The sequence below is a fragment of the Sphaerodactylus townsendi genome, linkage group LG03 (assembly GCF_021028975.2).
Source record: "Sphaerodactylus townsendi isolate TG3544 linkage group LG03, MPM_Stown_v2.3, whole genome shotgun sequence".
Classification (NCBI taxonomy): Eukaryota; Metazoa; Chordata; class Lepidosauria; order Squamata; family Sphaerodactylidae; genus Sphaerodactylus; species Sphaerodactylus townsendi.
In genome coordinates, this window is record NC_059427.1 from 138,809,846 (window position 1) to 138,837,541 (window position 27,696).

General features: G+C 42.4%; 1 protein-coding gene across 3 annotated transcripts in view; it reads left to right on the forward strand.

Annotated features, from left to right (window-relative positions):
* Positions 1-5,306: 5,306 nt before the first annotated feature.
* The window catches only part of CERS5 (ceramide synthase 5), a 57,783-nt gene continuing 35,393 nt past the window's right edge, over positions 5,307-27,696 (forward strand). The window contains exons 1-2 of one of the 3 annotated variants that reach the window (XM_048490500.1): positions 5,307-5,358; positions 18,711-18,816. In XM_048490500.1, coding sequence (XP_048346457.1) covers positions 5,315-5,358; positions 18,711-18,816 — 150 coding nt within the window. In that variant the 5' untranslated portion in view covers positions 5,307-5,314. Of the gene's footprint in view, positions 5,359-5,423; positions 5,726-18,710; positions 18,817-27,696 lie in introns of those variants that run through there. The other 2 variants (XR_007243985.1, XM_048490498.1) reach the window with 2 other exon arrangements.

Consider the following 27,696-nt stretch of genomic DNA (forward strand, 5'->3'; position numbering starts at 1 on the left):
TTGCTTGCTTTGGGGTTGGGAGGAGGGAGTATGGGGAGGGGATTGGAGAGGCTCTTCCTAAGAGGGGCAGGTTGTTTGTCTTGGGAGGTGGGAGGACGTGCTGGCAGTTTGGGAGACTGTTCGCTTGGTGTGGAGGTTGGGAGGGGGGAATGTGTATGAGGAGGGTGTTCCTTGCCAGGCCACATGGTTCAGGTTGAGGGGGTTCCAGAGAGCTTTTGGGGAGGGTTACCTGTCCTGTATGTGGGAGAAGGTAGAGGAATTCTATAGGTTTGGGGAAGGGAGATTGTGGAGGCATGGGGTAGGTTCTGGGGCAGCAGCAGCTTCCTGCCCAGTATTCCAGAGCCTGGCATGCCATTTGGGTGGGTGGGGGATTGGGGCAGCCTGGGCGAGACTGCAGGGAAGCGGCACCTTCCCGGGCACTGGGCCAGAGGCTGGTGTATTGTTCTTGGTGGGGTGGAGGGGATAGGGAGTGTTCAGCTGGGGCAAGTAGGTTTCAAAGGGGTCAGGCCAATGGCCTTGTAGGACACATAGGACTTGGGCAGGTATGGATCCTGCACAGTGATTGGCTAGGGGTTTGTCACTGGGCATTTGAACCATTAGCCAATTATATATGGTAAGATGTGTCAATCCAGGGAGTATATGGAAGGGCGTAAATGGGAAACTGAGGCACAAAGTAATAGCATGTACCTCGGCACAGGGGAAAGACAGGTGGCAAAGACTTACGAACATGTTGAATGCTTGTGCAAGAAGTGTCTTCATGTACTAAAGCTCATGGAATGATCTCCAAGTTCTTGATCAAAGGTACCCACATGAATTTGAATCCCATTTCCAGTTTATAGCCTAGGTAAAAAGGTTTTATTTTCTCTAATTAAATGTAATATTCTAATTAAATGTAATAAAATTATCTAATTAAATGTAATAAAAATTAAATATATGTTTATAGGAAAGATCTAGCACACTTACTGTAAGTAACGGGAATGTTCCAGACAAAGAACCAGACACACAGGGATCAAAAACAGTGCCGGAGCCTGAGTCCAATCTGTAGCAAGACCATGTTGTCCAACAAGCAACAGACCTTCCATAATTGATTATTGAAGAAATGTTTCTTCTTCTCCTCCTTCAGAGATAAACTATGGGCCAAGTTGGCCAAAAAGGGTGTTAAGGACAGATTGATTCTGCTTATTAAGGCCCTCCACCATAAACAGGGGCGTAATGCCTATTGGGCAGAGTGGGCAGTTGCCCAGGGCGCCCCCTTGGGGTGGGCGCCAAAAATGCAGGGTTCGTTTGTGGGTTTTTTGGTATTTTAGTGGGTTTTCCATTTTTGGACTGGAAGGGTGCAGTTTTTAGGCTAGCAGCATCAAAATTTCACGGATGTTTCAGGAGACTCTCCTGATGCTTTCACCCATGTTTGGTGAGATTTGGTTTAGGGAGTCCAAAGTTATGGACTCCCAAAGGGGGTGCCCCATCATTGTTTCCAATGAGAGCTAATAGGAGATGGAGCTACACTTTTGAGGGTCGATAACTTTGGACCCCCTGAACCAAACTTCACCAAACCTGGGTGGTATCATCAGGAGAGTCTCTTACTGATACCACCCAGGTTTTGTGTAGTTTGGTCCAGGGGACCAAAGTTATGGACTTCCAAAGGGGGTGCCCCCATCCCCCATTGTTTCCAATGGGAGTTAATAGAAGATAAGGGCTACACTTTTGAGGGGCCATAACTTTGGATCCCCTGAACCAAACTTCACCAAACCTGGGTGGTATCATTAGGAGAGTCTCTTAAAGATACCCTGAAAGTTTGGTGCTGCTAGCTTAACAATTGTACCCCTGACAGCAGGCACCCCCCCCAAATTTCCCCAGATTTTCTTTTTAAATCCCCCCTTTGGCATGGATTTAAAGGGAGAATCTGAAGTCCCCAGTTTAAACATTGAAAGTGATGTTGTTTCAGGGTGGGGGAGAATCTACCCCAAAACAGCATCACTTTCAATGTTGTTTTAACTGGGGACCCCAGAATCTCCCTTTAAGGTGGATTTAAAAGATGAACCTGGGCTCCCTAGTTTAAACACCATTGAAAGTGATGCTGTTTGGAGGTGGATTCCACTGGAGGTGTTTTGTGACAGATGATGCTGACATTTGTTTGGTAAATGTTTTGCCGGGGGTGATTTGTGAGAGATTTACATGCTTAATACCCACTTGCACTGGCTTGGAGCTGTTTCTCAGGCTAACAATGTATCTCATAAGGTTGCTGTGAGGTCAAAATTAGGAAAGATAGTTGGTGGGGAGAGAACCATCTATGTTTTGCTGGGGGTGGGGAGTGATTTGTGAGATATTATGCTGACAAATCACCCCCCACCCCCAGCAAAACATACATGGCTCTCTCCCCACAAAGGGATTGTGAGAACCACAAAGGATTGTGAAGAGCTCCAAGCGGACCTTTATAAATTAAGTGAGTGGACTAAGAAATGGCAAATGCAGTTCAATGTAGCAAAATGTAAAGTCATGCACATAGGAGCAAAAAAATCCAAACTTCACATACACACTACAGCGGTCAGTGCTATCAGTCACAGACCAGGAAAGGGATTTGGGTGTCTTAGATGATAGTTCTATGGGAATATCAACTCAATGCATGGCAGCTGTGAAAAAGGCAAACTCTATGCTGGGGAAAATTAAAGTCAGCTTTTTCAGCTTATAGAATAAAACTGCAAAGATTGTCATGCCCTTATATAAAGCAGTGGCGAGACCGCACTTGGAGTACTATGATAAGTTCTGGTCGCCACATCTCAAAAAGGATATCGAAGAGATTGAAAAAATGCAGAGAAGGGCAACGAGGATGATTGAAGGATTGGAGCACCTTCCTTATGAGGAGAGGCTGCAGTGTTTGAGACTCTTTAGTTTGGAGAGGAGACATCTGAGAGGGGATATGATTGAAGTCTGTAAAATTATGCATGGGGTAGAAAATGTTAACAGAGAGAAATTTTTCTCTCTTTCTCACAATACTAGAACCAGGGGGCATACATTGAAAATGCTGGGGGAAGAATTAGGACTAATAAAAGGAAACATTTTTTCATGCAACATGTGATTGGTGTTTGGAATATGTTGCCACAGGAGGTGGTGGTATTCACTAACCTGGATAGCTTTAAAAAGGACTTGGACAGATTTATGGAGGAAAAGTCGATCTGTGGCTACCAATCTTGATCCTCCTTGATCTGAGATAGCAAATGCCTTAGCAGACCAGGTGCTCGGGAGCAGCAGCAGCAGCAGGCCATTGCTTTCACATCCTGCATGTGAGCTCCCAAAGGCATCTGGTGGGCCACTGCGAGTAGCAGAGTGCTGGACTAGTTGGGCTGTGGTCTGATCCAGCAGGCTCTCTCTTATGTTCTTATGTTGTTTGGTAAATGTTTTGCTGGGGGTGCTTTGTGAGAGATTTACATGCTTAATACCCACTTGCACTGCCTTGGAGCTGTTTTTCAGGCTAACAACCTATCTCATAGGGTTGGTGTAAGGACAAAATTAGGAAACAGTTGGTGTTTTGTTCTGGATGGGAGGTGTTTTGTGAGCTGGTGCATTGTTTGGTCATGGTGGGGGAGGGTGGCTGCCCATATCGGGGGGGGGGGCACGCCAAACTCAGCTTTTGTCCCCGGGCTCCAGTTCACCTAGATACGCTTCTGGTGAATAGTGGCGGAGAGGACTCATGGTTCATACGGCTTTCTGTTCTGTTATTTGAAATTATTCTGTGGGGGCCAGGGTGTACTGACTTCACAAATAGAGTTGGTGAAAACAAGTAAAAGTGCATAGGTTTGTCTTGCACAACGACAAATGGAGCAAGTCGTGAGTGATTTGCTCACTTGGCCAGTTACTCCTGTTGAAGAAGTGGTAGTAAGCCTTACTATAGGGATACATGGAACTCTTGTTCAGGTTGTGGTGTTTAAAGCAAAACTGGAGGATGTTATGTTGCCAGGCAAGTGTTTAGCAGCAGCTGTTGAGAGCGGAGAAGCAGGCATTTGGAGGACTGTTAAATATTTGCAATGCAATCAGATCTTGTGTTAAGGAGAAAATTCATGTTAAGTGGCTGCATTGTACTTTGGCGATGGTGGTAGGGAATACATGTTGAATTGTCCAAGTAAGATTGGAGATACATCTGCTGGCTGAAACAAATCTCAGAGACAGGAGTTCTGGTTTGGCAGAATTCAAACACTAATTTTTTTTAACTTTAGTTAGTCCAAGTTCAGTTTTTCACATTTTAAACATTTCTTAAGCTTTTAAGATAAATCACATCACTATGTTTTGAACACAGCGCCATGGAGAGAAACACATTTTGCGATGGCGTACCTCTGAAGATGCCAGAAAAATATTAGGAGCAAATACCAGACCCAGAAAACCCATAACTGCCAGTTGATTCCAATTGTCAAAGCCTTCAACTATACTAGAGGGTTTTACTTTGGGATTAAACGCTTTTTGTTTCACAATGCTACAGGGCTGTGACCAGCTGAGCATGCATTTCCTTTTGTTGCATGTCTGGTCTCCTGGGTGTGTTCTAAACAGTAAAAAAAGTTTCCCATAGTACTCACTTGTGATTCCTTGACATGCTTTATAGAAATTCCTGAAAGTTCAGTTAGCATGAGCATGGATTTACATAGCAAGCCAAATGCACATAAATACTGAAGTATTTGTTCAAGTTCTGTTTGTTAAAAATACAGAAAAATCACTTGAAGTTGACAATTTACACAACGACTAGCACTCTTGGGCCATTTGTGCCCGGTGGTCTGCTCTGCAGCAAGAGTCCATTACCTTTGAGTTAGATTCTTCATTGTACACCGTTTTCCTCACTCCCAAACTCACCATGCTGCAGATAAGAGAATCCCTGTGGTTTTCAAACGTGGGAAAAATATGACTCTCCTCCACGTCTTTGCAGGAAAGTGAAGCAGATAAGTGCATCACTCCCTCTTTGGATTTTCTCCATCCACTCCGCCATTCCTTGTTCTAGGTCCACCATTTGAGATCGTTAGGAAGGGTTTTTAAATTTTTTTCCAGTCTGAAGGTGAAGCAAAGGAAAGTGCCAGTGAAGCTCCGTAGATCAGTATTCCTAACTGTAAAACTCCCTGCAAGCAGAAAACCATCCAGCTTCCTATGAGGTTGGAGGACCAATGGGAATGGGAAAGCACCCCCTTGCAGTTCTTTATCCCTTCTCTATCGCTTTCCCCTCCTGGGGTAAACGAAAGTTCAAACCTCCAACTGCATCGAATTCTGCCCCGCCTTCTCCACGGGCCCCTGACGTAGCTACGTCCTTCCAGACAGGGGGTGCGAGCTGAACGAGCGCATGCGCAAGGCCCCTAATGGTTCCCGAAGAAACCAAGGAGCAAGGTTAGTGGGCGTGTCCTCCTCGCACAGATGGGCGTGGGCTCAGTTAGATCCCGCCCTCCCGCTAGCTTTCCCCACCCCCATTTCCCCGGCCACTGCTATTAAGTGCCTGGTGTGGCGGCTGGAGGAGATAGTAGCGGCGGCCCGGCAGGGCGCGGGGAGGCAGGAAGATGGCGGCGATTGCGGCGACGGGCGCTCTCCTTTGGGGCTGGTTCTGGAACGAACGCTTCTGGCTCCCCGCCAACCTGACCTGGGCCGATTTGGAGCGGCAAGGCGCCGACGATGGAGTGGGCTACCCTCGCGCCGGCCACGTTCTGGGCGCCCTCCCGCTGGCCGTTGGCCTCCTCGCCTTGCGGCGGGTCTTCGAGAGGTACGGAGGGCGGGCGGGCGGGCGGGCGGGGGGTTGGAAGCGCGTTTCCGCCCTCCTGGTGTGGCGGGGTGGGGTCCGGGTGTGGGGAGTGCCGGTTTCCCTTCAGCGCTGGACGCCGAGTTTCGTCAGAGGCGGCGTGGCGGGTTGCGAGTCTTGCCTCCTCAGGTCCTCTTGCTCCCGGGTAAGGGGCTGCACTTGAGACTGCATACTCAGAGTCGCTTCTCCGCCCTGAGGAGTAAAGTTTTCCCGTTGGCCACCCATGGCTCGCCTTCGGAAATGAGACTTTGGGTGGCCTTGTTGGAGACACTCTAGGAAAACCCTAATCCTTCTCTTTATGCTTCTTTAAATAGGCTGCCCTCCTCTGCGTGCCGGCTCTAGCACCAATATAACGCTGTCCTCGAAGCAAGCGTGGCCGGGGTGGCTCTTTAACGCTGCGGACGCTTTTCACGGGCTTGCTTTTGAGGAAGCATGGATTAGGTTCAAGGGCCTCTTAGGGACTTAGGCGGTCCATAGCAGAATGAAATGCAAGGAACAGGCCCTAAATTAGGTTTTAATAATGCCACTTGATTTGGATTAATTAATGTTCAGCATTATCTTTTAGGATACAGTTCACACGTGCTGAAAAATGGGCTTTACCGCTTTTGACTGCAGGGGGGGCAATTGCATTTTCTAACGTTCCTCTGATGCGGAAGAAAAGGCTTCCGGCAAGTAGAAAATTACTACGCGTTGGCAGTTGTTGGATTAGGTCTTTTTTTTTCTTTTTGCAGCAAGTTCTTAATTTAGGAGGGTTTATTTGCCAATGAGTTGCATTGGGTCATCACTGAAAAGCGGTGGAGTGTAGATGTGCATACAGGAAGATGATGCAGACAGTGTTTAGTGAGAAAGATAACCTGTATGGGGCCACTTCTGTGAATCTTCCTGCAGAATCTGCTCAGTTTTCACTAGTTTTCACATTACTTCAGTTCCAAGCAGCTGGAGGTAAAGGACTTCATGCTAAACAAGACGTTTTGCTGCCTGTCTCCTATGGGAACTGGTGGCCTGACTTAGATCAAGCAGCTTCATATGTTTGCATATCACACCCCTTCAAAACTGCTGTATATATATATATATAAACCTTTAATGGCATAATTAAAACAGCAGCAATATACCAGAAAAATGGCGACCTCAGTGTAATGATACAATCTCCAGTACAGTTATAACCGTTTGCTGATGACAGAGCACAAAAAGTTAGCCAGCGCTTCCAATACACTTGCAGAACCACAATCCAACATCGTTACCACAATTGATAGATTAATATTATCAATGGGGGGTTTTAACCACGGGTTTAGATATTTATTCCTGGCTAAACTGTGTAACGGGCAGTGTAATATCACGATGTTGGATTGATTCTTCGCAAGCTGAACTGCAGGGACAAAATCTTTCATTAAAAGGCACTTTCTGTATTCTGCCCTGAGTGGTAGCTGAAGGGAGAATATTGCACCTGGCAAGGGTCAGGGCTCGTCGCAATTTGGGTTCTAAGACCAAATGGAAATACTTTGCCTTGGGATAGGGTTTTAATGGTATACCCAAGTGCAAGGGAGAGCAGCGTTTATTAGGCCTGCTGCATCAGGGTGACTATACTACCTCGAGATCATACAACTTCTCTTTTTGATAGTCAGCTTTAGCTCATTGGCATTCATTAAAACCAATGCATCCAAGGACTAGACCCATTTCATGGATTTTCAAGCCTCAACAAAGGACCACCACTCGGTTTTGGCTATGAAAGAAAGAGGCACCTGGTAGGTAAAAGCTTTTGTGACAGCTTGTTAAAGCACAATGCGTATCCAGAATTGGAAGGTCATGCACCTCATGCTCTTGTATGGAGTAGATGTTGGCCCACCTCCAAACAGACCGCAGCATATGGGACTGAGTGAGGTAAGCCGAGTATACTATAGAGAAAGCATGATCTGAACTCTCTTTCCATATCTAGCGGCTCCATGCTTGTATCCACCCAGTGGGATTCCTCGTGATAGTAATTGCATGGTGATTTTGCAGCATTAAATGCCTTAATGGCTGCAGGTACAAATTCATGACCTTTGGTGCGAAAATACGCTAATGGCCCTTGCAACTAAGTTTAGCTTGATTCAATGGCCAATTTCCTTTGGGTAACCCAAGAGGAGTTATAATTAAAATGGAGACCCAGGTATTTAAAATGTTTGACCTGTTCAAGCTGTTCATTATTTATTGGCCAACTAAATGGTCTCCAAGAACAAGCAAAACAATTATTTTGACTTTTGCAAAAATTAAGCGTAAGGTTATTATGACTACAGTATTCAACACAGCGTGCCAGTAAATGCGCTTCAAGCCAGCTTTTGTATCGGAGAGTAATATAGCATCATCAGCATACAAAAGTAAAGGTATGGTCATATGATTCAAAAGCAGGGGCAGTGCGAGGAATCCTCCATCAAAAAAGGAAGCCAGATCACTTAAAAAAAGATTAAATAGGGTTGGGGCCAAAACACACCCCTGTTTGACACCCCCTGTTAATTGGTATATAAGGACTAAGTATACCATCAGGAGAGCATTTGACTTGACAGGTAGTATCATGATGTAAGGCCATTACTAGTGTAAGTAGCCTTCTGTCAATTCCTAGATTAACAAGTTTTTTTCTCCACAGTAGATCTCTGGAGACAGAGTCAAAGGCCCCCTTTAAATCCAAAAAGGCCACAAACAGGGATGATTTGCTTCCGCTAGTGTATTTCGTGACGAGAGTCCTAAGGATCAAACAATGATCTGAAGTAGACTTTCCATGTTGAAATCCTATTTGTTCTGGGCCAATGATTTTGTTTTCTGTAATCCATGAAGAGAGTTTATTGTGCAAATATTTGGCATATACCTTGCCAGTGATGGACAATAAACTAATAGGACGATAATTGGAAGGGAGCAAAAAATCTCCCTTTTTGAAGACAGGAATTATAATCGCGTGGGTCCAATCTGATGGTACAAGAGCTGTTTGATTAACGGATGTAAAAGAGCTGCTAGTACCGGGGACCACCAGCGTCAACAAAGTTCTTAAATAACTCTGGGAACCCGTCGGGTCCTGGAGCCTTTGTGGTCCTTTAATTTAAGCACAATTTCACATTACCACTTCTTTTCTGCACAGACAGGGGGCCACTCTGGACTATGTTTCGTTTATGTAGGCAGAAACATGCAAATTAGGAAAATGAAGGGTCTCATTAAAGAAAACATCAAGGAAGTATTTCTGCCAGATATGACTGGGTATACAAGCCGCGTGGAAACTAAAGTGAACCTGAGTCATTGGATACAAGGGACCAAAACTTCCCTTAATGAGTCGATTACAGTTTATTGCTCCTGTACAAGTTGCTCCCAGTGATCATTTAGTAGTATCAATTCTATGTTCTTTGAGAATAACACTATGAAGTTGGTTCTTTAGGGAGAAGTATGTACCCAAGGTGTTACTACAGGAGGTATCTCTAAAGATTGCATATATATGTCTCCACGTGATTAGAGTCCCTTTTGTGTGATAGTATTCATCATTTAGTACTCAGGGTCATAAATCGACTTCTTTGATTTGGTTCTTTCCACATGACTGGTGAAATTAGTAGTAGTGGCAATAATCTCCTGTGTTAGCTCTTCAAATAAATGCGTGAAAACACAAACAGGATTAATAGTTTGAAGAGTGAGAGTGGATCTTAGGGCCATGAGCTTATGGGAATAGAGTATGGTGCTGACTTCCCCAGTATTATTTTTTAGGCCAACTCATTCTAACAATTTGTAACGGGCTAGCCTGGTTTAGCCCCTCAGAAAAGGAGTGGTTTATTGATATGTGGGTGATAGTTAGTGGTAGATGATCGCCTCTCATATGATTAAAAACCAATGCTGAAATTCTTTTAACATGTTTCCTGATCTTAGGGGATACTAGGACCTTGTCAGGAGCACTGCACCCTCTTTTTTGAGAGATACATGTAAATTCACCTGATCCGTTAAAATTGGTCAAGCTTTCATTTAAAATAGTCAGATTAAGAAACTGATACAAAAATTTAAAAACAAATAAACTCCAGCTACATTAATTGTCTTGTCTTTAGATATTCTTAGGAATGGTGTAGACACAGCAGCCCTCTGGTAAGAACTCTGGGTCAACCCCAACAGCATCATATAGGGCCTGTTCATATTCCCCCCAGTCTGGCATTAAAATCTCCAGCTACTTCATGAAGTCAGCTGAGGGGAATTTCACCAGTAACTCTTCAAAAATAGTTACCAAAATCATGCCATTGGTTGGATAACTGGAAGTCTATCTGTAAGTGGAGGTAAAAAATATACATTTGTTAAGAATTCAGTGTTAAAAAAATGTTCGTTAGTTAACAGAACAGATTGTGCAAATTTGGGAAGCTGCTGGGAGAACCTTCATATGGACATCAAAGTTAGGAGTTAATTAGTATTGATAAACCTTGCTTGGGCCCTTCCTTTTAAATTTGCCTTTAAAAGAGCTGGGACCACAATATGATAAAAAACCCGAGGAGAAAAGATCTGAGGATGCAGACCAAGTCTCCTGCAGCAAGATAAACATCATAGCCCGTTAACATTTCCCTAAACTCAGGTCTTGCAACTTTGTTGTTCCTTCCAACCCGCAATGTTCCAGGATACTAAACGTAATTTGGGAAGGGAAATTGGCATCGAGGGGCTGGCGTCAGTATCCAGTTCCTATAAGTTTCTCCAGGGATTTTGTTGGCATCTAAAATCTAGCGCATACAGTTATTTGTAGCACTGGATCTGGAGTCTCCATTATTGTGCACTTCTAATGATCTCCGTTCCTTCTATATCTCCATCTGGTGAGAAGATCTAATTGCCGAAGAAGCTGGAGGGGTGAGGTTTTGCCTCTCCATCAGTTCGCTCAGCTCTTGGGCCCAGGTTTTTTCCCTTTGTATCCTGTTGAGATCCCAATTGCAAGTCTTTAAAAGAGATGAAAGTCCAACTCATAATCCATCTGAGGTAACTCCTAAGGAATGTTGAGGAGCCAACTGGAGAAGGGATGCAGAGAGGTCTTCCATAACAGTGGAGGCAGGCAGAAGAGTCTTAGGAGGGCAAATGTATAGTTCTTGAGAGATTTTGTTCCCATAAGGCTCAGAAGGTGTTGTCTTGTTCTAAATTAGCTTTGTTCCAAACAAAGCGATTCCTGGTGTGGTCCCATTTCCTGGGCTATGGTTAAAGATCCTGTGCCATAGAGATGAAGAGAGGGATCCCTGGGGTTGACCTCAAACTGAACTTCTAGCCTTCATCAGTTTCCTGTTTGCAGATGTATCGGGCAATTCCAAATCAGGATTAAGTCTCCTTTTTGAGAGGTTTGGAACCAATGGAGACACAATAATATTATGAAAAAAAACCCGTGAGGGGAGAATGCCTTTGCTCTTAAGAGTAATCCCTACGTTTCCACGGTTCTTTTGTAATAACTGGTGAAACAAATGTTAGTGAAGTACTCTCTGATGGTCATTCAGGTAATTTGAAGCATTGATTGATTCTACTGAGATCAGATCTATCTCCTTTGCTCTGATTTTTAAGTAACACACTTCTTAGATGCATGCGTTTGGCTAGACTCAAAGAGTTCCAGACAGGCCAAGCAGCCATTATAGTAGAAAATATTGAGACAGATTTTATTGTTCTCAAGCTATCAGTTGTTGATAGTTAACATGCTGGGTATTAAAGGTACTCTGAAAAAAATTGAGCCAGATTTGTTTTGCATTTAAGGTGAATGGTGCAGATGGTTCTGTCAATCCTTTAGTTCACCCTTGTTCCTCTGTTCTGTGAGCTGAATCCATAGCATGTTGCTTCAAGAGGATTGCTTTACACAATGAGTCCTAAGTTCATTTGGATCTTTTTTAATTTCACTGTAAATGTTGCTAAGAGTTCTAGCAACAAGATTGCAAAGAGAGGCAGTGTCAGACACACTTCTCAGACGTGCCTTTGCATGTTTATATCTCTCCTTCCCTGGAGGTGGGTTGTGATGACGTGAGCCACAGCTCCTCTGAGTCCTAAGTTAATGGGGCTCCTCGTGGAGTAGCTTCCAAGCTTGGATGACAGCATTGTTAGTGACTCCCCACTGTTCCACCTTCATTTTCAGAGGGGGCAAGGGGAGTTGTGTTTTCCTCCAGAGTCAAAGGGGAGAACCGATTTGATGATGTTGGAAATAGTAAATGTGGCCAGAGTCTCACCCCTGAGGTAACAGAAAATCGCCTATTTTTTTGTTGCTTGGACGCAGGAGGGCTCAGCTCTCTCTGTATTTCTCAGGCGTTTCCTAGCTGCCATTGTACGCCCAGTCACCGATAGCTCCACTCCAGGTAGGATGGAAATCCTGTTAGTTGTTGATGTAATTGCTTTAAACACCCCGCCTGTCTAGAGACCAAGAGAGCAAAGTGTGGGGGTCTCAAGCGTAAATCACTAACAGGCTGCCCACACAGTAATCTGAAGACAGACACTCAATTAGGCTCCAAAATTCCACAGTTGTCCTTGACACAGATTCAAGCAGCTCACAACTGCAGGCACTTGTTAACTACACAGTCAAAATTATTTAAAACCATATATAACAGCAGCAGAATCAAGATAAATTTACGTTTTTTTCGTAGCAGCACAGCTAGCGTCTTTCCCCAGTGTCGCCATCTTGGATCCCATCTAAAACTGCTGTGTAAACACGTATTTGTAGTTGTTTGATGAAACTGTGTTTCATCTTTGTTGCCAGAAGCAAAGTGATGGAGATAAATCCTTTTTAACCACTCCTCTGGTACTCCTTATTTACTAATGCTGTAATTTACTGCATGAAGCATTACTAGGTTTCCACAAATACCTGTCTGGCCTGGTAGCCACCTTTTGTTTTCTACTTTCTGCATGGCAATGGGGGGATGTCAAGTAATATCTGACATGGTGACACCTGGCGGGGTTTTCAAGACATTTGGAGATGGTTTGCCATTGCCTGCCTCTGTGTCACTACCCCGAGTCTCCCTTTCAAATGCTTAACAGGGTTGACCCTGCCTAGTTTCTGAGAACTGATGAGATCAGGCTATCCTTTGCCATGCAGATCAGGATCAGTGGCAGAGTCCAGTCCCACTAGGATAAGATAATTTCTTTTCTTCTTAGACCTTATATGAACTGGGTTAATTAAAAAAAACTGGAAAGATTTAAACTTGCTATTTGTAGTGCTCTAGCTTCATTGTTGTCTAAGTTAATGAATGCACAGAATGACTCCTAATTTTGTAAATCAGTCATTTTGTACAAGCAGATACTATACAGTGTGCATTTATTATTTTATTATATTTATACCCTGCCCATTCCCAGCCAGGATGAGGGCAACTTAGAAGAGTTAAAATCTCTAAAAAAACTTATAGCATAAAATAATTGTAACATTTTAATTCAGCAACTTGATGGTGTAATATATAGTAATTCCAGCCTTTAAATAATTTCACCCGCCCAAAAAAATCTCAATATGAGTCAGTTTCTATTTATGGGGGGGGGGGAGGGGAGGAGTGCCCAAGGTGATAATGTGCTAGGTGAGGAAGACTAGGTATTGGTGGATCAACTGGACCCACAAGTGGCCTCAACCAAAGGCCCAGTGGAACATCTCTGTCTTGCAGTGCCTGTGGAACTGAGTACGGTTCTGCAGGGTCCTGGTTCCAGCTGACAGTGAGTTCCACCAGGCTGTGGTTAGGGCCAACAGGATGTCCTTGGGTCGAGGAACCACTGGAAGATTACTATTGGAGGAACAGAGTGTCCAACTGGCGTAATATGAGGGCCCCAGACCACTCAAGGCCCTAAAGGTTAAAACCCAAATCTTGAACATGATCTGGAATTCTGTTGGTAGTCAATGCAGATGGTGCAGGATCAGTGTAATATCGTCATTCACCATCATGCTGGTGAAAAGCCTAACTGCTGCATTCTGGAACAACTTTAATTTCTGGGTCCGTCTCAAGGGCAGGCCTGCATGGAATGCGGTAACAGTAATCTAACCTGGAGGTGACTGTTGCATGGATCGTCGTGTCCGGGTCTGAGCGGGAAAGATAGGGAGCCAACTGTATGACCTGTTGCAGATGAAAAAAGGCTACTTTGGCTATATGTGTGACTTGGGCCATGGACAAGGAGGATTCCAGAGTTACACCCAGGCTCTTGACGAACAGGTCAAGTGTGAAGGCCACTGTCTAAACATGGCAGCTGGAAACCCTCCTCTCAACCCAGTCTTCGTCTTCAATAAATTTAACTTCAGTACATTTTCTGGTGATGGAAATGAATGGCTTATTTATCTGGGAGGAGCCCTGCATAGGGTGGCAAACTGCAGTACTGCAGAAAATCAGTAAAGGCAGTAGAAATATGTACAACTGTAAAAATATATGCCTTGGTTCCATCCCAATGGAAGTTGATTTCAGGAATCTGGTTCAAGGTGGATTTCTGCTTTCAGTTACCTTATTTGGTACCCTTGACTTTGTTGTTCCACTATGGGGCCTGTCATTCCAGTTGCAGAGCACTTCTCCTGCACTTGGGGTCATCATTCCAGCCCCAAAGCAATCTGTCTGGGCCCACAGATCCTCGCTGTGAATCCATGGTGCATTTTCATCGCAACTTTTTGTGTGATGTAATGTAACGTATTTTAGCCCTGATCTGGATAACTCGGGCTATCCTGATTTGAGAAGTTTAGCAGGGTCAGCCCAGGACAGTATTTGGATAGTAGACCACTTAAGAACACCCAGGTTGCTGTACAGAGGCAAACCACCTCTGAGTGTTTCATGACTTGGAAACCCTGGAAAGTTTCTGTGCGTTGGCTACAACTTGATGGTAAAAAAAAAAAAAATTACTTCAGTTGAGTTCTTACAAGTCAGTTGGTATTCCTTGCTCCCGTTGTATCCAGTGCACATTCCAGCATCTTCCATTGATCCTAATGGGCAATTCCTGTGATTCATTTTACTGTATCCCACCTTGTTAAATCAGCTTGGCTTTTATTTGGTTTGAGTTTGGCTTTGATTTTGTAGGTTGACTTGAGTATGCTAGGCTTGCCACGCCACGGTTTGGCTGGGATTCCCTGATTCTGCATCGATTCTGTTAGGAGGCTTTTGGCCATTGAATACCTTGCTTGCTGTTGTGCTTTGGCAAATTTCTGGTCAAATTCACTTGAGGTGTGGGGGTTATTTAGCGGGCAGATTCTGCCAGTTCTGCTGCAGTGTTGATGCTATTTGCTTAAATCACAGCTCCAATTCCACAGAAAGGTTCTCTATAGGGAGCAATAGAACTGAATCATATCAGAATCTTGGGGAAGGAAGAATCTAGGTACCAAACTGGTATTTGATGCTTAGATAACTGAGAATAGTGGGACTTTTTTGTCTCCCTTGTATCCAGATTTTTAAAAATACTTTTTTATGGTATACACACCTAATCTCATTAATTTGTGTCTCCTAATTTGGAAAGCGGCAAAAAAGTACCATTTGGAGCATACCTCCAGTGTTGAATTTTCAAACTCCAAACTGTCTTTCATGTTTCTATATTCGGAAAGGCTCTTTGCTGTTCTGTAAAGTATGTGATTTGATTGGAGTTGACTCCAGCTGCCCCATCAATCGTGCCATTATGTCCAAGATTATGACTTAGAATCTCTTGATTACATTGTAATAAAGTTATAAAACTCACCGAACCAACTGAGGCACGTTGAACAAAGGACAGGGATATCATGCACATTGAACAGAGGTTGTATCTGAAGATGTTGCTGCTGAAGTTTGAAGGAATGTTAATTGAATTTTAAGAATGAAAACTATTTATTAATGCTGTGATTTGAGAACTTGCTTGGTTAACAGCGACTTCAAAGCATTCCTTATAATTGCTGAAATAAATGTAGTATGTCTATTAGACCTTATGGTTGAATGTGTTACACTAACCTGAAGTTCAATAATGTATTATTTGATTTAGTGTTGTTATTCTAAGCCAGTAAAGGCTTCCCTGATCAGGAAGAGGTGTACTAATTTCATTTGAAACCAGTGCAAGGGTTGTGTTGCCCTTCTGTGGTGTGTAGATGGTTGTAGCATTGTTGAGTGGCTTGGAGAATGTATATTACTACTCCAGAATAGTTTGAAGTGGTGTATAATCAAGGCAGAATCTAGTGAAGATTTAAAGAAAAAAAATGCATGGCCCGATCTTCAGTTTCTAATAAAGTGATAAAAAGGTAATTAAAAACCTAATCAAGTCTTCACCTCCCTCAAGAAAAAAAGGAACAAATGCACCTTTATAAGCTTTTCAAAATGCTCAATGATGGAGCCATACAGAGAAGAAACAAGTCTTTATCATGGCCAGCCATACTTATTAGATAGAAAGAATCCTTAGAAGTGATCTGTGGGCTAATCTAAGTTAGCAGGCACACATATATTGAGGGAGGTGATCCTTAACAGTTATGGGTTTCAAGCTGTAAAAAGCTTTATATATCAGAACAAGGTCAGAAACAGGAATTTAATTTAAAAGGACAACTATTTTAAATGATTTAAAAACTTTTAAGACGGTTGAAATTATTCTAGACTCCATCACTGCTGCTTCATAAGCCCGCAAATGGGGTTTAGGTCTTATTCATCATGAATCTTCCAGCAGCGACACTCTCCTAACCAGTTTCAAACCTGCTACATTTTTCAATATCATTAAGGGGGAGATCTACATTCATTTATAACTAACCATAGCTCTCATTTAGCATTGAGGTTGCAAAACATAGCACATGTCCTGTTGCTCCTCTCAGATATAGGATAATTTGTCCATTGCTTCTTTGCTTGTAATTTATTTGGGAAGTGAAAATCAGTTTGGTTGGTGAACCAACATAAAGAACATGACTCACGGCAAATGCTATATAATACAATAACGTTAGCAACTTGTGATGGATATGGCCTCAGCCATCATTCTCAGCAAATCTTCTACCGTATTGTCATTATCCAGTCTTCATTGTTGGAGAGCAACACTGAACAATGTACCAGTTCAGGTACTTGGTTGACACGAGAATCCAAGTTGCCAGTACATCTATTGGAAATTAGAGCCATACGTCTAGCACTACTACACTTTCAGAAAACCCTTTACAGATGCTGCGTCCTAGTGTGGACTTGCAACATCATGGCCAAAGTTAATCTGAACAAACAGGGGATCCAAATCATGAGCCGTACACAAAGAAGCCATCATAATTCTCCATTGGGCAGAAAAACATCTACTTTCCATTTCAGCAGAACATACCAGGGAAATGAACAACATTCAAGCGAACTGGTTGAACTGTCCAACCATCAAGCAGGACGGGCAACTACCTGCCATAGACAACAAGAAATCTGTCTGTCATTCTTCAGCCCTCAAACAAAACATTCCAAAGAGATCATATGGCACGAACTAAATGTCAGAAGTGCCTTCAAGGCCTACATCATCAGGATGCAAAATAGTAAAAAGACTAAGGCAATGTTTATAGCTGTCTCTCCACCCAATCTAGGAATCAAAATTGTTAAGTCCATCATTAGCAAATGTCTCAAAGACTGTATAATAGGCTTATAAAGCACAAAAACTGGATTCACTTTGGGGATGAAGGTTGGATCAGTCCTGAGTGCTACCTTGTCCTTGTGGAAGATACATAAGAAGCAGTCCACTGAATAGACTCCGATCTCCAATATTTTCCTTGCTGAGGTAACTGATTAGAAATATGGTCTTCATTCTAAGGAATTTGAGTGGAATGCCATTGATGGGTTCCAAATGGTGTTTTCTGAGCGCATTTAGAACAGCATTCAGTTTCCACACAGGAAACCTATTCAATTTTGGAGAATCTTTGGAGGTGGCTCCCTTGAGAACTTAACTATATGTGGATGTTTTGCGAGTCTCCATCCTTCTAGTCGAACAATCACTAGCAATTGCAACTACTTTCTCTTCTTAGGGATGCTGAACATAGACCTGCTTTAACATTATCTTGAAAAAAGATTCCAATAATGCTGATATTTTGGGGTGTAGAAGGTCCGCTTTCTTCCAACAGCACCATCCCACAAAAGCCTTCCAAGTTGAATTGTATATTCGGTTGATGGACAGCCAACTAGCAATGTCTCTATCACCTCTTTGCTGAAGCCTGCTTTTTTGAGGTGATTCTGTTCAACGTCCAGGCAGTTAAGCAAAATAGTTGAGATTCCAGATGCCATATGGGTCCCTGAGATAGCAGGTCTCTGATTTCTATTAGATGCATCAATGCAGTTGTTGATAGCAGTTGTTGTAGAATACAGAACCACGGTCACCATGGGCAAAAGGAAGCTACCAGGATCACCACAGGTTTCTGTTCTTGAATCTTTCTGGGAGGTTTTGGGATAACTAGTCTTGGAGGGAACACATTACATCAGACCATTTGGCCTATCCTATAGAATTAGCATAGGGGGATATTTTCTACTTTGCCACTGCACATTATTCTTCATGTTTGTTTTAATTTAAATGAATTTAAGTATTTTAGAGGCTGTTTAGTCTTACTTCCATTGGCTTCCATGATTTCTGTAATAATGAAATTTGCTGAAACTGATTCTTATAAATTCCTTCTCACAGTGCTGTGGGTGAGAAAGTAGATTAAAAAAAATCTGATCTGGCTCAAATTAATTCTGCAAATGCAAAAAATTCTGCATAGATGCAATTAGTTGTACAGGAAGGCTTACATGTGTAGTAATTAAAGATAAATCTGCTGTACTGAATTCTGAAACAAAATGTTCTTCCTGCCCTCAAAGCATTCACTAAAAATTTAATGAGAACTCAAACATGCTTTTGCTACCAGCTCATTCTATCCCCCTTCTCCACCCTATAAATAATTTTGTAAACATCTATCATGTTCATCCCAAACCATTTTTTTCTGAACGAAAAAGTTCCAAACTCCTATCTTTTGTGTGTTCTAGACAGGGTGTAATTTAATGTTAAGTTGTGTGTTCAAAATATGGTATACTTTTATGTTTTATAAATTTTTATTCTTTCTTGGGTGTTTGTTTTCCAGATTTATTGCCAAACCTTGTGCCATTTATTTTGGTGTTCAAGACAATGGGTCTCGCAGAGCTCAACCCAATGCAATTCTAGAAAAGGTGTTTACATCTATCACGAAGGTGAGTCACGGCTTCAAATTTTCTTTGAAAACCAGTCCTCCCTCATTCACATAGGTCCTTGGTTTTATTTTATTATACATTATCATTATTCACCATCAAGTTGCAGCTAACTTATAGTGATCCCATAGAGTTTTCACATCAAGAGATGCTCAGAGGTGATTTCCCACTCCCTGCCTCTGCATAGTGACCGGGGTATTCCTTGGTGGTTTCCTATGCAAATCCTAACCAGGGCTGACCCCTGCTTAGCTTCCAAGATCTGACTTGATCAGGTTAGCCTGAGCTATCCAGGTTAGGGCACTGGCCCTTTATAGTCTGGAAGATATTCGCTTATTACTATAGTGGAATTCCAGGTACAAATAGCATTTTTAAATTTTATTAATTGTTGTTCCCCTGAATTGGTTTTATTTCCGTCAGTGGCTTAGTGCCCGCGGAAGGGGGGACGCCTCAGGGGCACCCCGGGGCATGCATGTGGCGTGGGCATTCTAAGGCATGGCAGGGGCAGGCGGGGGTGCAGCTGGGTGCACGCGCCCCAGGTGCAGTTCCCCCTTGCTTTGCCCCTGATTCCCATCTAGGGCTTGCACAGGCAAAATTTCTGAATACAGGAAACTGTTCTGTTGGGATTCTTTCATCGTGTCACTTTCTTGTATGTTCCATTCCCCATTTTCCCTTCAAATATTTTTTTGCTTGCTTAAACTGTTTTTTCTCTGTTGTTACTACATTAACGTCACTTTTGAGCTGTCTAGATCACTACTGTAGAATGTAACAAGTGCAACTACATTTAATGCACAGTACATACTCGTGTATAAGCCGACCCGTGCATAAGCCAAGGCACCTAATTTTACCACCAAAACCTGGGAAAACTTATTGACTCGCGTATAAGCCGAGGGTGGGAAATGCAGCAGCTATTGGTAAATTTCAAAAATAAAAAATAGATACCATTAAAATTACATTAATTGAGGCATCAGTAGGTTAAATATTTTTGAATATTTATTTCAAAGAAAAACAGTAAACAGTAAATTGGGGGGTGGGAAATGGGAGACACCTATGAATTTAAAACAACCGAATGAAGAGTACAGCAAGGGAGAATCACACAAAACCACAATGTTTCCCCTAAGTAAGGAGGCAGTCCTCCCTGGCGTATGCCTACCTGGAGCCTAACCGGCGCCTCACATGCACACACACAAAAACAGACAAAGTGGAAGAATTGAGGAAATAATAACTTTACGCTCCAAGAACCCTGGCTTTCTGCAGCCCTAACCCCTGCCTCTACACACCACCCCAATAACAAATAGCAACAGGAAACTATACAAACTGTTAGCCAAAGCAAATAGTTTTAAAAAGTAAACAACTGGTTGAAAATCAAACTGTTTGGCGTCTTCTTCTCTCCAGGAAGGCCTCCTCTGCAGGGCTGGTGTGTCTCTCAAAGGCAGGCTTATGAAATAGTGGCAAGTCTCACAAAGGCAGGCTTATGAAGTAGAGGCAGGTAAAGTTCAAGCTCTTCTTGAACAATGGGTCTCTATCTCTCTCAGTTCAGTTTTTAAGCAACTTTGAGTAGCTTTGGGGGGGGGAGGGTTGTGTAATTCGTGATTTTGTTTTGTGTTTGCTTTTACAAGCCTTGTGCCACTGAGTGCCTATTTCGTTAAAAAACTTTATGAGCTCTCTGGGGAGGTTTAGGGTATGGGTGTGTATGAGTGAGTGATTTTTGTTTTAGAATGGAAGGAACCTGCCCGCATCAATATGGAGAGGTTATTTCATTTAAAACAAACAAACCTTAAAGAACTCTTTCTCTGGTCAGCTTAGACTCTGTGTGTGTGTGTGTATGTGTGAGATTTTTGTTTTGAAAGAAAGGAAGCCTACCAGCGCCGATTCAAACAAACAAAATTTAAAGAGCTCTCTCCTGTCAGCTTAGACTGTGTGTATGAGTGAGTGAGTGATTTTTGTTTTGATTGGAAATCTCCCCGATACTGGACTTCCCAATAGCAGAGGCTATTTCACTCAAGAAAAAAAAGTTTAAGGATAAGGAGGAGGGCTTTCTCGGCAGTGTCTTTTTTAAAAAAAATGGAATGAAACCTCGTGCTGGTGCTGATACTAGGCGGCAGAGGCTATTTCACTAAAGAAAAAAAGCTTAAGGGTAAGGAGGACTTTCTCTGCAGTGCTCAAGGAGAGTCATTCTTTTCTCTTTTTTGTGGAACGAAGCCTCGTGCTGGTGCCGATACCAGGTGGCAGAGACTATTTCATTCAAGGAAAAAACTTTAAGGGTAAGGAAGAGGGTTTTCTTGGCAGCGAGCCAGGGGGGGGGGTTCTTTTCCCTTTTTAAAAAATGGAATGAAGCCTTCTGCTGGTGCCGGTACTGCAGCAGCAGAGGCTAGTTCTTTTTTAAAAAAAAAAACAAACTTGTTGTTGGCCCAGCCGGCCTGTTAAGCCCAAATATGTATGGGGAAGGGATGGGCTGGGTCGCCGCCGACGCCGCTCTCCTGCCGGTTGTTACCCTCACTCGCATATAAGCTGAGGGGACATTTTTCAGCCAAAACAAAGGGCTGAAAAACTCGGCTTATACGCGAGTATATACGGTAAAACTTTGCAGCTCAACTGGCAACTGTTTTTTTGGCAATTTTTTTTTATGCTAAGCAAAAGCTGGTGTACATCCAAGAAAATCAATTTGTTTTTGTTTTTTAATTAACTGGATGGGTCCTGTTTATGGAGGCTGGAGTGTTGCTTCTTTTGTGTACTTGTAGTCCCTAATTATCAGTTTAGTTTGTCTGTCAGGGACTTCATCAAAATAATATTCCTTCTTCACTTTGTTGACCCAATTTGTCTTGGAAGAGAAAGGACTGATATTCAGTTTACAAGTTCAGGAATGGTTCTGGAAATAGCTTCAGGGATATTTAGTGTTCTTGGAGCCTGACACCAAAACAAGTTTTCCTGAGACAATTGCAAGTAATAACAAAGTGTTTTTTAATCAAATATTAGAGACGTGAAGGCCTGGGAAAACTTTTTTTCCCCTCTGGAAGACTTTTTCATATTTTTCAATGGGAAAATTGGGAAATTTTGGAGAGTACTAGAAAAAATGTTCCTACAAAATATTTTTTCTATGAAATCAGTATAGAACTAAGATGAAGTTTTGTTCAGTTAAAATGGATAGCGTGAAAGCCTGAAGACTTTTTCCCCATGGAAATTTTGCAAAGCAGTGAAAGACTTGAACGAAACATTTATTTTTCTTTTGAAATGAGTGTAGTGTGCATAGGGCACAGCAGTTTGGCGCTGTCTCTCATATTACGTATATGTGCTTATAGAAAATATATGACTATAAAATGTTTTATGCTAAAGCAGAAAAATTGGATTAGGTTTGATGAGAAAGCAAGTATTGCATAGTTCAGTTTTTCCCAGAATTATTGGTTTTGTCCAAAAAAATAGGGAAAAGGTTTTTTCCATTGCTTCAAAATTTCTGGAGAGTTTACATCTGTATCAAATACCAGAGGCTTAATGGAAAACCCCTTCAGTAGTAATTCAAGGCAAAATAACTGTTCTTTGATTTCTTCATCATGGAGCTATTTAAATAATACATGTTATTATGAAATAGTATTTTGAGAGAAATGATATTAGAAAATGAAGAAGGCCATATCAGTTTTGCTGCTTTCTAAATTTTTGTGTGCCTTGATTTTGGGGGCCAACTATAAGTGCTTTTTGGAGGAGATGAAATATTTCATGGAGAACCTTTTAACAAACTAATAATGTTCACTTTATTTCAGGACTGTTTTTCTCCTATCTACTTCTTTTGCCTGTAATATTTTGAACTGGGCCCTATTCCCAGGAATAGTTAAAACAATTCAGAGCCAGTCAGAATTGGCTATTTGCTTATTTTCCCAAGGGCAGCTTTAAGAAAGCAGTATGGTGACTCTCAGTGGGCAAACGCTTCATAATATACTTTGTAATACAGAAAATCTATTTTATCTAAGCTATATGGACCTTTTTAATTGAATTATATGTTGATGTTATATTGTTGGTCCTCTTGTTGTACACCGCCCCGAGCCCTTCAGGGAAGGCGGGTTATAAATGCAAAGAAATAAAATAGTTCCCAAATCCCAAAGTAGTCAAAATATAAGAACCATCCAGGTTCCCTAAGGGCCAAGCTAAATGTAATGGCAACTGCTGGTCAGACCCATGGATGCTGCTGCCATTTTAGAGCTGAACTTGGCCTTTTAAAAATGCTGTTGCAAGGGGACCTGCAGTGTGGCAGGACCAGTTGATCTTGATCCTCAGCTCCTTTTTCAGTGCTGCTTAGCATTTTAAAATGGCCGAGTTAATCTCTGAAATGACGTTGGACCCATGGATGCTGTAATATCTAGTCCAGTGATAGCGAACCTTTTCGAGACCGAGTGCCCAAATTGAACCCAAAACCCACTTATTTATTGCAAAGTGCCAACACAGCAACTTAACCTCAATACTGAGGTTTTAGTTTAGAAAAAAACAGTTGGCTCTGAGACATGTGTTACTCAAGAGTCAGATTGGTGGTAATTGGTGGCTTTGCTTTGAAGCAACTGCAACTCTTCAAATGGGTGAATCATGACCCTAGGAGGGTTTGCTCAGAAGCAAGCCCCATTGCCAACAACCAAGCTTACTCCCAGGTAAAGGATCATGCTTTAGTTCTTCACATGAAAATCAGTGGGGTTTAGCCTTGAAGATGGATTGGAGTAGGAAACCAAGTCTCTTGGAGAAGTATGAGGTCATGTCTTGAAATATATTGTAAAAAATCCTGATTCGTTATTTTGTTGTTCCAGCCAGCAATATACCAAGACAAAATTCTCAGAGGTTGCTGCCTGATGGGGCGTCAAATCCAACTTCATTAATTGCTCCACGGAGTTGTTGGTGTCATAAAATATACATCCGCTTTCACTACGGACACAATGAAACACTTTGGAGTACTCTATTCGAACTTTTAAGGCTTGCGTAGCTTGTGGGAGCTTTCATTAATGGCACAGCAAAACTATTTGAGTACTTTATTCGGACTTAAAGTATACATGGCTTATGGGAGCTCTCATTAAAGGCACAGTGGAACTATTTGAGTACTCTATTCAGACTTAAAGTATACATGGCTCACGGGAGCTTTTCAGTACAGCGAAACTATATTCGAACTTAGAGTTTGAAGCAACTGCAACTCTTCACGGGAGCTTTCATTAAGGACACCACGTAACTATATTTGGACTCAGAACGTAACGTAGCTCACGGGAGCTTTCCTTAATTGGCTCACAGGAGCTCTGCAGCAAAGCAATGGGAGTACTCTTTAGCAACTTTCAGACTATCTGGTACCACGGACTCTATCTCAAAAGGGAGGGGGAAGAGAGGGAAGCTAGCTTTATTGCACACACTGAAAGGGACCCTAAGTAGTATGATTTTCCCCCTAGACTAGAAGTATGGTTTTCTACCACCTTCGGCAGAGATTGCCAGGATACGATCTGTGACTCGCCCACTTGCAATACAGTCTGGCTCACTGAAGGAGCTAGTGGCGAGCTGTGGGTGTCTTGATGAGGCAGATCAGGAGATGAAGGAAAAACCACCCCAAATTCCCGTTTTTCCGTCTCTAGACGAACACACACAGTTCCAAAGTAACGCTCTTGCGAAGTTCCAAAGCCAAATTCCCTATGTCTGTTTACCTACGGAGTTGTGCACTTACTCCTTTTGGCAAAGCAAGTCTTGCCCGCGTGAACCACCAAATCTGTTACCTAGCTTAACAGGCGGAAGGATTTCTTTTGGGGTTAGCACTGGGGAAGAATAGCTCGGTGCAGCAAATACATTGGGGAAAGTGCTTAGCTTGTCAGAGCTTTGGGGAGATAACTCACTTGGCAATGCGAGAGGAGGCTAGGCTGGAATCTTTGAGACTATGTATACGGGGAAATATGGCAAGGAGCGTTCCGCAGAGTAACACAAGGAGTCCAAATCAAGTTTAAAATGTTTATATAAATTTGGTTTCAAGCACACATACAGTAAGATATGGAGGCACATACATACAAGTTCCTAGAGATATAAAAATGTGAGAAAAACAGGTTTGGATGATAGAAAGGGAATTGGGAGGCAGTAGGGTGATAGTTACCTAATGGTTCCAATGCAGCAGATAAAGGAGAAGGCAGGGACTCTATGCCAGCACAGAGATCCTGTAGAAGGATGATATCGTGTCTCACACCAACTTGACCAAGGGAGGTTCAGGTTAGAAATGAGCCAGGAGCTTAAGGTGAGCAGGACTTTTATAGGGTAGATCGCTAGTTTGGCGGGAAAAGAGACCCTTTGCATTGGTTTCCTTTTCTTGCATCTGTGCTGGGATGCAGGGCTGAGCTAATTAGCAGCTCTATCTATTGTCCTAACCCAGGAGATTGGTAGCCAATTGTTCTCTTGATTACATTAGAAACACCTTGAATAGGTGGCAGAGTAAGTCTCTGGCTACTGTAATTTTGCTGAGGCAGCGAGATTAAATCAGGGATGGGAGCACTTAGGAGTTTTAGGAACAGTTGAAGGGAAGGAAGGCTGCGGCATTTCAATTCAAGGGATAGTTCACATTTACAACTCTTATCAACTGTAGCTCTGGCTTGGGTGTGGACATCAAGGAACAAATGAGTAGATTTATTTTCTACTAACTGTTTGCCATTTCTTCGGCTTGCTTTTAGCCTATTTTATTCTGCGCCACACCATATATATCTGTTAGCATTAATATAAATCAGAAATATATCTCACATATATATTCTATCCATAAATATCCCGGCATGGATGCATGTTTTAAGATGTGGGGTGGAAGGGGATCATAACACTCGTTAGAGTTCCTTCACTGTTGCTGTGACAGGTATCTGGTTTTCCATACATCACCGGGGATGACTTACAGAAGCTTACTTTCACATTCTGATTGTCCAGTTGAAAATTCCTCCAATTTTCAATAGCTGAAGCATTTCCAGTTCAGCTGAAGTATTTCCAGAATTCTTTGTGGTAACGTCAGGTATTGGATGGCCCCCTTTTGAAATCCTGTGTCTAGGGATAGGCTGTTAAAATTTTACTTCCCAGTTCACATAAGTTACATGTTTTCAAGAGAATAACCATTTTACTTGTATATTGCTATGTCCAAAGAGACTCCATTTTGATTGCTGAAAAAGCTCACCAAAAATCTTTGTTCTTGTCCCTCTTATTTTTCACATAGCTTAGAAGCAGGTGTTTGAAGATAGAGATAGTTTGTACCACCACCAAAGTCAGATTCCCCGTTATGAGCATGAAATCATTTCCAGTTATTTGAGTTGGATCTGACCGGTCAGCTAAAGCCCAATAGAAAATTTCAAAAGGACGGGGTAACTTGCCCACCTTCCAGAGAGTTATTAGTTTGGTATCTGATTGGCTAATTAATTATTTGGTGTGGCCAGCCTGTGCCATAAATGAAACTCATTAGAGTTAGCAGCCATTTATTTCTTTTGCCTATTGTCTACTTTGCTTCTACTATGCTTGAAGTACTTTGCTTGTGCTCTGAGGATGTCTGTTATATTTTCTATCCAGTACTTCTTTTAGTAAGTGTACTTTATTGTTTTATTGTGTATCTGGAAATGCACGTTATGATTTTGTATTCACTGCATGTTTTTTGAAGCTGCTGTTTTACAACTTTTCTTTTTAATAAAAAATATAAAAACTTTCACTTTGCATTTTGAATACTGGTTCAGAACCAGGGCTTGACATTGCTACCACTCCAAAGGCCTGGACGGGTCTTTGACACATACCAGTATTCAGCTGAAAGAGATATTGACATTATCTCAATGTATTCAGCACCTGAGTCTTCATAGATCTTCACGAGGGGAGTCCCTCTCATAAGACCGCAGATTTCCTCAAGTCTGCTGGCTTGATGTTCCTCACACACTTAACAAGAGCTATGTAAATACAGTGTTAGTACACATTCAAGACTTCAGTAATTGCTGTTACCATTGCAGTATGACTACGAAGCTTGAAAAAAGGTGCAGAGATACAATGCATATTACCATAAGCTTGATATCATTCTGTAATTGCACACTGATGTGAAACAGGTTTCCTCCAAGGATGGCCTTGTTAAGATTTCCTGAATGAGGAGCACTGTCATTTTCATCAGGACCTCTGTACCCTCTATAACTACGTGGTACTTTTAAGAGCTCAGTTGCCTTGAGTTACTTCCAGTTTTCATAGGAGATCAATCTTCCCTATCCAAGGTTTCAATCAGAAAACTTGTATAGAGTCTTACACATCTACTTAACATAGGGCAGTGGTGGCGAACCTTTTTTTTTAAGAACTAGCCTGCTGGATCAGACCAGAGTCCATCTAGTCCAGCATTCTGCTACTCGCAGTGGCCCACCAGGTGCCTTTGGGAGCTCACATGCAGGATGTGAAAGCAATGGCCTGCTGCTGCTTCTGCTCCTGAGCACCTGGTCTGCTAAGGCATTTGCAATCTGAGATCAAGGAGGATCAAGATTGGTAGCCATAGATTGACTTCTCCTCCATAAATCTGTCCAAGCCCTTTTTAAAGCTATCCAGGTTAGTGGCCATCACCACCTCCTGTGGCAGCATATTCCAAACCCCAATCACACGTTGCGTGAAGAAGTGTTTCCTTTTATTAGTCCTAATTCTTCCCCCCAGCATTTTCAATGAATGCCCCCTGGTTCTAGTATTGTGAGAAAGAGAGAAAAATGTCTCTCTGTCCACATTTTCTACCCCATGCATAATTTTGTAGACTTCAATCATATCCTCCCTCAGATGTCTCCTCTCCAAACTAAAGAGTCCCAAACGCTGCAGCCTCTTCTCATAAGGAAGGTGCTCCAATCCTTCAATCATCCTCGTTGCTCTTCTCTGCACTTTTTCTATCTCTTCGATATCCTTTTTGAGATGTGGTGA